The sequence below is a fragment of the Electrophorus electricus genome, chromosome 13, assembly GCF_013358815.1.
Source record: "Electrophorus electricus isolate fEleEle1 chromosome 13, fEleEle1.pri, whole genome shotgun sequence".
Classification (NCBI taxonomy): domain Eukaryota; kingdom Metazoa; phylum Chordata; class Actinopteri; order Gymnotiformes; family Gymnotidae; genus Electrophorus; species Electrophorus electricus.
The window spans coordinates 8,491,587-8,504,850 of record NC_049547.1 but is presented as its reverse complement, the minus strand read 5'-3'; the positions used below and the strand labels follow the sequence as shown (position 1 = coordinate 8,504,850).

General features: G+C 38.7%; 1 protein-coding gene across 2 annotated transcripts in view; it reads left to right on the top strand.

Moving 5' to 3' along the window:
- The window catches only part of fsip1 (fibrous sheath interacting protein 1), a 29,949-nt gene that overhangs the window by 13,578 nt on the left and 3,107 nt on the right, over positions 1 to 13,264 (top strand). For both annotated transcript variants that reach the window (XM_027000197.2, XM_027000195.2), the window contains exon 13: positions 8,084 to 8,236. In XM_027000197.2, coding sequence (XP_026855998.2) covers positions 8,084 to 8,236 — 153 coding nt within the window. The remainder of the gene's footprint in view (positions 1 to 8,083; positions 8,237 to 13,264) is intronic.

Below are 13,264 nucleotides of genomic sequence, written 5' to 3'. Positions count from 1 at the left end.
AATTACCACATCCTTCATCCCCTTTTGACCGTGTGCCTTGATAGATGATCTTGGCTGATCTGCTTGGCTGTACACACAGTTCAGTTGCAGTCCCTGTGTTCAATAGTGTGTTTCATCAGTACAAAAAATGTAACGTCACCACCAGAGATTGTTCCCAGATGAAAATGTAGGTCACATTTTATGGTTGATGACATTGGTGGCAGTTGTATAGATTTCAGGGAATCTATGTAGAATGTAGAATGAGCATGTTAGCCGAGGAACAGATGCTTTTAGTAAATACTGAAGAAATGTTTTTTGATACTTAAAATATTAATGCAGTTGCTTTATTCTGAGATGAGAAGACATCACTCTGAGATTTCTAGTTCTAAGAGTTTTTCAGCTTGGCTTAAAGCTCCCTGTTGTTCTAATGCCATTCCTCTTTTGTCATTCCATTTCAGTTTGCTTCCCAACCCGACTTACCGGAGCCATAAAAAAAGAGAAAGTTTTTTCAGCTTTATAACTCCAGTTTTCAGAGTGGTTTCACACAGTAAATTATTATTTTATGTACTGGTTGTCTTTATTCTGTTTTCTTTTTTTTTTCGTCGGAGCCATGCCACATGCTATAACACTGGCCAATGCTGCAAATGATAAAGTTAGAATCATTTTCAGGAGACATGGTGTTTCAACAGACAAAGTTATATCAGCTGCTATTCTTATGCCTCTTCATTTAAAAGGAGGTTTAAAAGTACATTTATTTCACATTGAGCTTTTGTGCTTTTTTTCTTTGTGTCGTGATTTTTGTGCAGCCGTACAGTTTTGGTCTGTCAAAAACACCACATTTATCCAGACCACCCTACTCCCCAAAAGTCACGCTACAATGTCCAGATGACCCACAAGTTTATCTTCTAATACTTCAGGAATGTGTGGGAATCAAAGCATCATCTGTGAATGATTCAGCCAGAATGATGTGGCATTCATGCATGTAAAATTTGAACTTTCATGCTCACTAGGAAAAGTTTATATGTTGAGACAACAGTAGATCATTAGAAGGATGTTTGTTTATATATAATATAATATAATATAATATCTCACAATCCAGCAACACATCACAGAGTTTGCTTAGTAATAACTTGCAGTGATGCTTTAACAGTTATTCACAGTCAAAAACATTTTGAACAGATATACTAGGTGAAATATTTTCACTGCCTTAAAAGGTAAACTGAAAGGTTGAAATGAACATTTCATTCCCATATTCAATAAATGTGCGGTGGAAAAAAAACAAACCACTTTTTTGCACAATTTTGCCAAATATGCTCTGGTGTCTTTCTCAGTTAAACCTGTATAAAACTCAGGCCTGTGTCAGTCAGTGCATTTTGCAACCACTGCAATAGATAGAAGCTTTATGGCTGATTTGTCAACCAGTTAGTCGGATGACTGTTAATTCTTTTAATTAGTTTCTCCAGTGCTGGTGTTAGTCCTTCAGTGTGGTTGCAGCAAACTTCTGTGTTAAGGTTTATCGGATATACAGCTTTAAAATTGGCAGCAATGATGGCTTCCTATAAGGGATGATGTACACTGGATTTTGCTGCTGTGCTACAGCTTTGCTCAGAGTTTTAATATGAGAAAATGAACCTCATAGTTTTAATATGCCCTATGGTAGTGCTGTACATGGAAGAGCTTTGGCTGTGATCCTCTTTCCACGTGGCAGGCACTGGAGCCTAGCCCTGATGGGCAGACTATGTGACTCATGCTGCCTGTATTTTCGTTAGAGCCAGGCCAACTTCCAGGGCTCATGTTACATTTCCTGGCTGTGAGGGCGCACAGGAGAGACTACTCAAGGAATGTGCTTTGGGACTACTTGAGTGTTCATTGCTGTAGAGGTCAATGGTTTCTACCAGTTATTTGTGTATCAGAGGACTTCATCACTTGTTGAAATTAGCAATATAAAGATGACAAAGTTTCCAGACCGGAGATAAACACAGACATATTTTCAAGTTCAGGGTCCACCATATCTTATTAATTGAACTGTTTGAGAGAAAAATAAATTCATCTGTGTCTTTAAAGAGGTTTTTGTTTTGAATGGCTGTCAGTGCACAATTCAGAACTGTTACAAAAGCATCCAGCTGTGGTAGCTGCAGTTGCCAGTGCTCACAAAAAGCAAACATTGCCAGTTCTTGACAGAAACAAACAATCTGGGTTGGCATAACAGGAAAAACTAGGACTGCAAAAAGTTTCCTGAAGACAGCTTTTTGCTGGTAGTCCTACAGAAACATGAAACCATCCAGCAATAGTGTGCACATTAAAGAACCTTGTGATGTGATTGCCAAGTGACATAATTTACAGAAGAATTATTTCACTATGATAAACAGTTGCAAATATAACCCAGCCAGTTCAATACATTTAGCTTAATGTCATAACCCATCCCCAATGATTGACTTTTCTTAAAGTCATAGTCAAGTGTCATTGAAATGCCTCAACAGCCAATTAGGCAGTACTTTCAGAGTTTTCAGTACTTCAGGTCTTCTTGTAATTAACATCATCATCTTCTATATGTGTATACATGCATAACTATATAGAATATCTGTGGCTTTATAGTTTTTATGCCCTGTATAGATTTTTTAAATAAATTGATTTTAGAGTAAAATTAACTATTTGGATTTTTTTTAAATGTTCTATATAAAAGGTTCAAAAATATGCAAAATATGTGACCAGTGAATTCTACCTCTCAGTTAGAGCTCAGTTAAGCTGCATTTTATCTAAAATAATTTTATAGTATTCACACTACAGTTATAAAACACCCTAATTTGATATTGTAACAACACCACTGTGCAATTTATAGCTGTTTCCCGCAGAATCTGGAGTTAGAGATTTTTCTAGAGCCAAGTAGTCTATGTGTGATAGAGTTCACCACAAAAGGAGAAGAGGGTTGCCTCCCAGCTGGGAAAGACATAACCAATGCTGGATTTCATGACACAGTCAGGTAAATCAAACACTGCGGCATTCCAGGAGGAACACTGCTCAAGACTCATCTCCACCCTATTTATGTGTTGGCTCTTGCTGTTAGCAGAATTAGATCTGGAGAATTATCCAAAATTGTGAACTATTTTCTTCATCTCATCTAGGACTGTACGAAATATTATTTGTTATATATTGCAATATTAGCAACTTCATGTTCAAAAGAGCTACTTAAAAAAATCCTAACATGCACTGCCTGGCCAAAAAAGGTTACACACTCTAATATTTGGTTGGACTGCCTTTAGCTTTGATTATGGCATGCATTCGCCGTGGCTCATTTCCACAAGCTTCTGCAATGTCACAACATTTATTTCTATCCAGAGTTGCATTAATTTTTCCCTAAGATCTTGTATTGATGATGGGAGATTTGGACTACTACGCAAAGTCTTCTCCAGCACATCCCAAAGATTCTCAAGGGGGTTCATGTCTGGATTCTGTGGTGGCCAATCCATGTTTGAAAATGATGTCTCATGCTCCTTGAACCACTCTTTCACAATTTAAGCCCGATGAATCCTGGCATTGTCATCTTGGAATATGCCTGTGCCATCAGCGAAGAAAAAATCTATTGATGAAATAACCTGGTCGTTCAGTATATTCAAGTAGTCAGCTGACCTCATTCTTTGGGCACATATACATTGCTGAACCTAGACCTGACCAACTGCAGCAACCCCAGATCATAGCACTTCCCCCACAGGCTTGTACGGTAGGCACTAGGCATGATGGGTGCATCACTTCAGCCGCCTCTCTTCTTACTCCGATGCACCCATCACTCTGGAACAGGGTAAATCTGGACTCATCAGACCACATGACCTTCTTCCATTGCTTCAGAGTCCAATCTTTATGCTCCCTAGCAAATTGAAGCCGTTTTTGCCAGTTAGCCTCACTGACAAGTGGCTTTCTTAAGGCTACACAGCTGTTTAGTCCCAATCCCTTGAGTTCCCTTTGAATTGTGCGTATGGAAATGCTCTTACTTTCACTATTAAACATATCCCTGAGTTCTACTCTTGTTTTTCTGTGATTTGATTTCACCACAAGTTTAAGTGATTGCCGATCATGATCATTTAAGATTTTTTTCCCACCACATTCCTTCCTCGAAGATGATGTTTCCCCACTGTCCTTCCACTTTTTAATAATGTGTTGGTCAGTTCTTAACCCGATTTTAGTAGTTTCAGCAATCTCCTTAGATATTTTCTCTGCTTGATACATGCCAATGATTTGACCCTTCTGAAACAGATTAACACAGGATGTCTTTCGACATGGTTGTTTAACAAATGAGAAGCTACTCACGGCATCAGTTAGGGTTAAATAACTTGTTGCCAGCTGAAACATAATCACCCATGCAGTAATGATCCAATGGGAGACTCTTACCTATTTGCTTAGTTAAATCCAGGTGGTGACCTTTTCTTTGGCCAGGCAGTGTATATACTTGCTTGTTGTAAGAGTTTTGTTCAGACTCAGCCATCAGACATTATTCTCAATACCATGCAGCACAAATCTCATTGATTATCAGTGTAGCAGGGAACTACACCACAAAAGCCTGGTCGTAGGTGGCCATGCCTAAAGTTGGTCAGCCAAACTAGGCTAACAAGGAACCCCTAGCAAACTTCCTGAACTTGGCAGCATGACATTCCTTCACAGGCCACCGTGCAATGTAATTCCATCTTGCAGATGCTGTTGTAAGTATCAAATCTTGTTAATCCACTTTATCCCCAAGAACTCTGCCACAAATCTAACCCAGGCCTGCACATCCTGATCACTCAGTACTCATAAAAGTGAGTAATATTGAAGTAGAAAGTACAATAAATTGGCTGAGGTGAATGGCAGTTTTTAAAATGACCTAGGTTCTCATCCATAGTTTTCATGTTTTGATTGAATCTGCTGCAGTATTGCATCAACAGAGGCCTGGATGCTGACTATGGCGGAGCAGACAGTATATGGGGCCCACATCAAAATAGAAATGATGATGTCAAGAAATCCTTCTTCCCCTGACTCAAATATCAGGTGGTCACCATCTAAAAAATAGCAACTTGAGCCTCGTTCCTTGAGGGCTGGGTCCTGCAGTTTTTCATCAGGACCTTAACCTGTGGATCAATTGTGACAATACCAATGGCCAGTCAGTTTAATTAATTGCTCAGTGATTACAAACTTGTGGGCTGGTTTGGATTTAAGGGCTAAGTTTAAGTAACAGGGCGCTGGAATCCATGCTGCATTGCAATTCTAATGCTGGCCAATCATTCTGTTGATCAGCAGCATTATTATTAACAGACAATTCTTGTTTTGAAATGATTATCTGTGACTGCAGTTGATTGCCATTGTCTGCATGAGCAGAAGCTCAATGAGGAAATATGTCCAGTCAACCTAGACGATTAATCCACTGGATTATATTATTTGGATAACCTGCAATGTTCTGAATCCTTAACCTTGCATATGTGGACTGTACTTTAAAATCCTAATTATTTTAGACAAGATATTGAAAAACAATGATTTTTTTCTGGAGTGTCGGTACTGTCTGGACTTGATTTTGCTGTTGCAGTCGTTTGAAAACATTCATGCATATTGGGAATATTAAGAATAAAATGTCTGTTGTTGGCCACTGACTAGAAAAAGAGCCCTAAGGGTATAGTTTCAAGCATCTCACTCTCTCTGGCTATAGCTTATACCGTGCCCCCAAAATCTGGGCAACATAGAAGTAAAATTGTAGAAGTAAAATTGATGCAGGAGGCACAGGCTATGAAGGAAGCACTGGATTTCATGAAAGTCAAGATCATAGATTTCTCATGTATCATGGCCTACTGCAAACTTTTTTACAGATTGAAGACATCTATAAGACATGAAAATTAATAATAATTTTATTTCTGAATTGATATAAACTAGACATCTGGATAAAGGTGAAGCATTGAAGATATTTGAATTTATTATTCAAATGCAACAGCCATCACTGACAATGGGCTGCCAATCTCTAACAAAACACATTGCTATTTTGTAATACTGCTGTTGTTGAGCCTCCGTGAGTGCCTGGGAAAAGAATGGTCTGCCAGTAGCAGTGACTCCTTATTGCAAAATCTTTTTGATAGCAGCGAATGTTGCACTTTATGGAGCATCTGCGTAGGATGTTTGTAAATTTTAGATTAGGCTTTACATTTATGCACTCCATAATTGCTTTATGAGACAATGAAATGTTTTAAGGCCTATAAATAGGCCTTGTGAGTTGAGTGAGTAAGACTGCACTACAGCAAACTAAATAAGCAAAATGATCTCACTGTTTAATTACAGTCTTTTATTTGGTACCATATGTTACTTTTTTAATCAGCACTAACACTCCAAGAATTATGAAAAGCTACAGGAATTGTGAAAGGCAACCAGTATGCAAAGAAAGTGTTTAGATGCAACAATTTTAATTGCATAAGTGCTTGTTCAAGATTCAAGTTTGGGCTTTCTTGTCATTCATCTGTATACTTTAGTGTACATTGAAATTAGGTGTGGCCTTTTCTGGTCTGTGGTACAACACAACAGTACTGCAGGACATTACATAAGGAAATACACTAAATGCAATATAATAAGTACTCAGAACATTAAGCACAAAGGACAGTGACAGTAATAGGCCTGGGCACACTGGCAAGTAAGAGTAACATGATAAAGTATATTTGGAGGCTGCTTAAGGATGTACAATAAATGAAAAAACTCTACACTGTCTGGATATGGGGCAGGGCAGGGTGTGGCATCCAAACAAGTGAAATACATGTGAGAGAGGAAAATGATACCTCACATGAGGAAGCGCCCACTTTTATTTAGGTTTTTCTTTTTTTTTTTATTTTAGCCCTCTGTATAGATTTAAACTGCATAACTGTTTTCTCATTGGTTGATTACACCTTTAGAACACACAGTTCATAGTTCATGGCAGGGCTTTCTTGATAAAAGCCTAAGGAAACTGAGGACAATTTGTTGAATTGTGTTCAAAGTGTTAGAATTTGTTTGTTAGTGTTTAAAAACTGCAGTTGCAGTTATTGAACAGTCACAAAGGTAGAATTGTGTTGCCTAAAGGAAGTGTTTTTATCTTAAATCATTATGCTGTTGCACTGTGAAGGTCTTATAGGATGATGGTCAAATCATAGCTTTTTCTATGCAACAAGAGATGACAACTAACACACAGCCAATTAAAACAGAGTTACAGAAAACATCAGTAACCAACCTATCAGTAACCAACCTATCTTAGGTTAAGATTTGCCTCTAAGGACATGACAATCCACAAGATAATTCTCTGGTTTAAAGTGCAAGTGTGCCAGAAAGGTGCATTTTCACTTAGGGTGAGTGATGGGATGAGTTTGCGATCCTTGGGATGAGTCTTTACAGTAGTGAATGAAAGACTTTTTAATTACTACAGGTGGGTGTTCGCAGCAGTGTGTTAAGCAGTCTGGCTCCAGGAAGAAGCTGTTGTAGAGTCTGTCAGTGGTGGCATGGATTCTCTGGTGTAGGGGTTGAGGAGACTGGGAGAGGGGTAGGAGGGATCATCCACGCAGCTGGTGGCTTTGTGGATATTGTGCTTGTGGTAGGAGGTGTTGGTGGTTAGAGACACGCTGATGATCTGCTCATCTGTTCTCACAAGCCGCTGTAGGGACTGAGACGATACAGTTACCATACTAGATTGTGAGACAGCTTGTCCGGAAACACTAACTCTCTGTCTCCCTATAGAAGGTGGTAAGTTTAAATAGAAACATGTTTGCTCTTCTTATCCAACGCAGGAACTGAAGGTGCTGGTGGGTTTTCTTGGCTAGGCTAGGTAGATTTGCTAGAAGCTACGGTATAGGCTAGACTAAACTTTATTTTACCTTCATGGGAAGTTGTGTGCGTGAATGCGGGTGTGTAGGTGCTGAAAATGTCAAGCTAATCTAGATCTCAAGCTTTACTTACCAGTTCTTCAGTGCAACCCAACCAATTAGTTCCAATTTGACTAAGATTTTTTAAACTAAGGATTTTCTTTTTTTTTTAAAGGATTTTCAGTTTTATTCAGTAACATCTGTACCAAATATATGTAAGGCCATATAATCTGCCTATGAATGCTTACTAATGCTTGTCCTGTGCTGTGCATCAGGGCGGGCACTTCGGTTCGGATGGAGAGCGAGGTGGGGAGCTGATGGCTGGGGGGAAGACCCCACAGGAGCTGACGGAGGCTAGAGATAAAGGCGAGTGCCTGCAAGACATCCAGCAGCAACTGCAGCACCTGGGGCACAGCCAGCAGGCCATGGTGAGTTTAAAGGGGCTAGCATTGTGTTCAGAGGGAGAGGAGGCCGATACTTAACCCAGACCAAACACTCCCACTGAGAATAAGTGATAAAAATGTTCATTGCCTTTGCGGCTACCAAAGATCATATATCCCCAGCCTGAAGTATTCATGGCCTAATTTTTTTAAGACTTACTACCATGTCTATACTCTAATTCATGCTGATGTATCTTGCACCATTTGACATTGGCACAGTTTGATCTTGCCATGTTCATAATCTCTGTTCTCTAACATTAGATTGTTCTTTCCTTATAGCCAGTAATGGGATTTAGATTCTCAACTCATGCTTAACATAGCCACATGCAACACATTTGCAGTGTAGGAAATCCTTTTCTAGTTTAAAATAGAAACAATAGGAAGAATTTGAGATTCAGAGACATGGGTTAGCTTTTCTAACACAACTTATGTCCCATTTAATCTGGCTAGCCAAGCATGAGCTCAAGACCTTGTCCCAAAAGCCATGGTCTGGTCTCTTTCCTGCCTGGTTATACAAGAGATGGCAAAGTTTGGCAGCAGGCACCACTTCTTGCTGTTTGATTTTTGTCTCAGTGATTAAAAAAAGAAAAACATTGCAGAGAACTGCCAGCTCTGTCTTGGTTGTGCTTTCAAAAAATGCCAGCTACTCCTGTCTCAAAGTTTGGGATGAATGGCTTTATTGCCCATCCATGTAAAACAAGTCTATTTGGTCCAAACAAATTGTCTGTGTTATTTTAAAATAATGCTATTCATGAGACTAAAGCATTCAGATCATTAAAGCCTCAAACAAACCAGACTACTATTACTAAACAAGAGTAAATGTCTACTTACTCATAAAATACAATATCATCTTTTCCTTGCAACTTCAAGTATATGTCCCATTCAACATCTATATATGAGACTGTCTTTGATTTGTTAGACCTGATTTATGGACTCTTTGCCATAACTCAAGCCTCACTCTGAATTACTGGTGGCACTATGGTTCCTAAATTCTCAAATTGATGATTTTAAGTTATGAATCAGAAAGAAAATAAGGATGCAGACCCAAGAATTAGTTGAAGAGAATAGCAGTAGATAACATGCACTCAAGGCACCTTCCAGAGAATGTCTGAGTTACACAAAGACACTTCAATTTTTACAGTTTTCAGGAGTAATGAGGTCATTGCTCCTCCTTTTTTATATTTCAGTCTTTGGTTACCACCATTATATCCAAAATATGTAAACTGAAGTTTGACACTATTATATTCCAATATAATAAATACATTTTTTTAATAAGAAAAGGTGTCATTTTGCCTACCTACTATCAATGTTAGTTTCCTTTACCCCTTTGTACTTGATGTAGTAATAAACCGGAATAATCCACTTTGCTCCTACACAGTGGTCTTGAAACTCTCTGCACTGTGTCATCAGATGCCTGCAGAAGCATGAAAAAGATTCTAATTGAATGAACAATTTTTCATAATGATCTTTATGACCTCAAATACTTTCACTACTTTCACTCTGCATCTGGTAAGCCTGCAGAGACCTTCAGAGGTCAATACACTGAGATCATAAATCACTTTATGAGGGTACAGAATAATATTTAACTCAGTACTTTAACTCCCTTGTCTAAAAATCATTGTATTGCCTCAACACAATGGCTAACCATTCAGCTTGCTTGCAACAACAGCCTATATATATCTTGCTCTATAATGTTCATCCTATTGGCTATGTTCATCCAGTTGGATGCTGAGCAATGTCTAGTGCTGTTTGGTCCAAGATCAAGCTTAAGAAAACAGCCGTAAATGTGGTGAACGTGTCCTTAGGCTTATTTCAGGTTTACAGGCCAACTGCTGTTTAACTTAGGCTCGAGATGATCTGGAATGTAAAAGTACGGTAATGCCTGCCTGTGCAACAGGCAGGCTTGCTTCTAAAAGTTGCTGGTCTGCATTTGTATACAGCCAGCCATATAATTCAGTGTCATAGCCATGTGGAACTGTGGGAAAGGAGGTATATTGTTAAAGATTCTTGCTGTCCAGATCTATGGGCAGTATAATTCATGATATTCTAAACTCCATTATGATGACTGGGATTATTACTGAAAGAACCGAGAACATTCAATATTTTACAATGATTGTGGCAAAGTGAAGATGGGATCATTAGTTAGTTTAATGTTATATTCTTGTAGGGTCACTTTTTTATTGGATCTAATAGCATTGCCACAACCAAGGTTATCACGCATATAAGCATAGCTGATATGGCACGATATTGTTGTGATTTCAGAGATGACAAGTGGTACTTTCATATTGCCCTTGTCACGGGTCCACCTGGTATGCCTCCAGTGCTCTGTCTTCTTTGATTAACACCTGTTGTTTGTTACTGGTCTCATCACCTAATCCATAAATGCACCTTGGACTTTCTGCTTCCCTCCATTTTATACATTTGCCCATGTTTGCTCCTATCTTGTATAATTCATACCTACATATTTCTGGCCTTTGTATTTCCTGTATTAGTCTAGTGTTAGTATTTGTTTTGTGATTAAAATCATAATCTTCGCATTTCTTCATTGATTAGGTCTTAAGCTTCATGTTGAAAGTCAGTAGCTCAATTACTACTTACAGAAATGAGAGCCACTCTGAACTCCCTAAATTTGTGTATCCTGATTTGGCCCAACACCTCTTAAATTGTTTAAACATTGCAAAACAGTGTTTGGATTTGTTATGGAAGTACCCCAACCTTACAGGCACTGCAAGCAGAGCTGCCGGTTTGGCTACCCACGACATGACCTTCTGTTAAACCCGACCAGACCAAAGTGCACAGCTCGGCCAAGTTCCCTCATCCTGTAATTCCTGTAATCCCAATAAACATTCAGAGGGAGTGGAAGCCCAGTGCTCTCCAGATGGTCACGTCCTCATCCTCAACAGGGGTCAGTCTGGTCACTCCCTCATACTACATATCAGCTCTGCATCTGGATTGGCTCAGTAAACCTGCTAACATTTCAGAGTTTATACAGACTTGCCTATAAATTTCAGATTAAATATACTTCTTCTTAGTGGCTTCTCACACAAAATATGCATGTTTGTGGCATGCTTATGCAATAGATACTTAAAAAGCTGTCAAACTAAATTAATTTTTTTACTTCTGCTATAGATGTTCTACAGCCATGAAACAATTTCAATACAAACAACAAATAAATCACAAAGATCAATTATTGATAAGTTTTGTGACTACATTATTTTGATACAGCATACAGTATGGTATTTCTACAATTTTGGCACTTGGAGACTTGTTATATTTTTTTTGTAAAGATCACATTTTAAGGGTATACCTAATTGAAAGTATACTTAATATACAGAAAAGCTATAACTCAAGCTCACTTCAGTAAATGTTGTACTATGAGTCAAAAGCTACTATGAGTCATTACAACAAAGCCTTAAATATTAGGACCAAGGTATTTATTGTAACGTGAGGAGAGCCTCCAGAGTGTTAAACTGTGACACTAGATGTTGGCCCTAGATAATTTATTTTGGCATCATAGTAAGGGCAGAAGGTCCACCCAAAAACTATAATGTATCCTCCCAAGCCAATTTTCATCCATGGCATTTGTGCAGTATGCACTGTATACTGGGTGTATGTGCATAGGCTACTGCACTTCCTTGAAGATGTTTGCTCTAAGCCCTTAGAAACCTGCCACATCTCCCTTTCTCTCAGAAATGTTATGTAATCCTATATAGAGAAGATGAGCCCAGCACTTCATAACACTTTTCTACATTGTAGAGAGCGAGTGCTTTGCCTGACCATAACTCTGTTTAGAGAGGGCAAGGATATTGATGCAGGCTGGAGGAAGCTGGCTTTATGCCTCAGATAAAATGTCCATGCATTCCATGATAAAAGACAGGCTGGATGGGTTTCTGCTTTTATACTCGTTTCATCCAGAGATTCAGATTAGAAAGACTGGAGGAGAAGTAAACAAAAATCATTTGCTGACACACTACCAGCCACAACTGCGTTACAGGCATTGCATAACTTTTATTTTGAGGCTGTTTGAGGAGAAAAGTCTTTAGAACTATGTTTAATTGTAGGCATTTTTTAAAAAGTCTATTCTACACAGTTCTCAGCAGTGAAGGGTCTCTTGAAATCACAATTGGAAAATCATATCTCCCTTACCATGAAAGTATTTTTCATAAGGCCATATTTAATATGATCAGCATATTTGGCTCTAGTCAAAGCTATGACTCTTTGACTTCTGAAATATGTCTTCTGGATTATATATAGGCAGCCTTGGGGCACTAAAGGCATAGAGGAGTGTGTGAAGCAGAGTCCTGAGCAGTGACAAATCCATTATGATGCTGCTATGTGTTGCACTTGAATAATAAGTACTCATGATCTGTCTTCTACTTCCATTGTTTTGTTTGTTTTTTCTGGGATGTTTCCGCACAGCGCATTCATTATCAGTTGAACTAACATCCGCAGTTGCATTCTTTGGTTCTCAACATTTTAACAGAACTTCTATTTTTCCTCTTAAAAGAGGCAGTCACTTCCTTTTATATATTTGATAATTAAGCTGAACTTAGGCTGGCTAGTCCACTGCCAATATTTTAGCAGGCCACTTAACAGTATAGCATATTAATTGTGCCAGTGGATATTTTGCATTAAGACATGATCTATGGACTTCTCACCATTTGCTAATATTTAACATGTCTTTGCAGTTCCTGTGCTTATAGAGAGATCAACAAGAGCCTCAGTAACTGTTTAAGTTCCAGCATGTTCAAACACACATCTCCCTGATCCAAAGGCATGTTTTCCCCAGGCCAAGGGCTCCAGTGCAAGACAGTCACCGTTTAATCCTGACCATTCCCCTACTTTGTGTCTTCAGCAAATCAAGACTGATTTAAAACCCACCTGAATTTATACCCAAGAATATAGCATATTATGGTGTCATCATGGTGTTATCTTGAGGTCAAGCGTTCCTCATTTTCCTCCCCAGTGGGTTTTGTTTTACTCTCAGCATGGTGTTTTAATTTTTCTCGAAGGTCC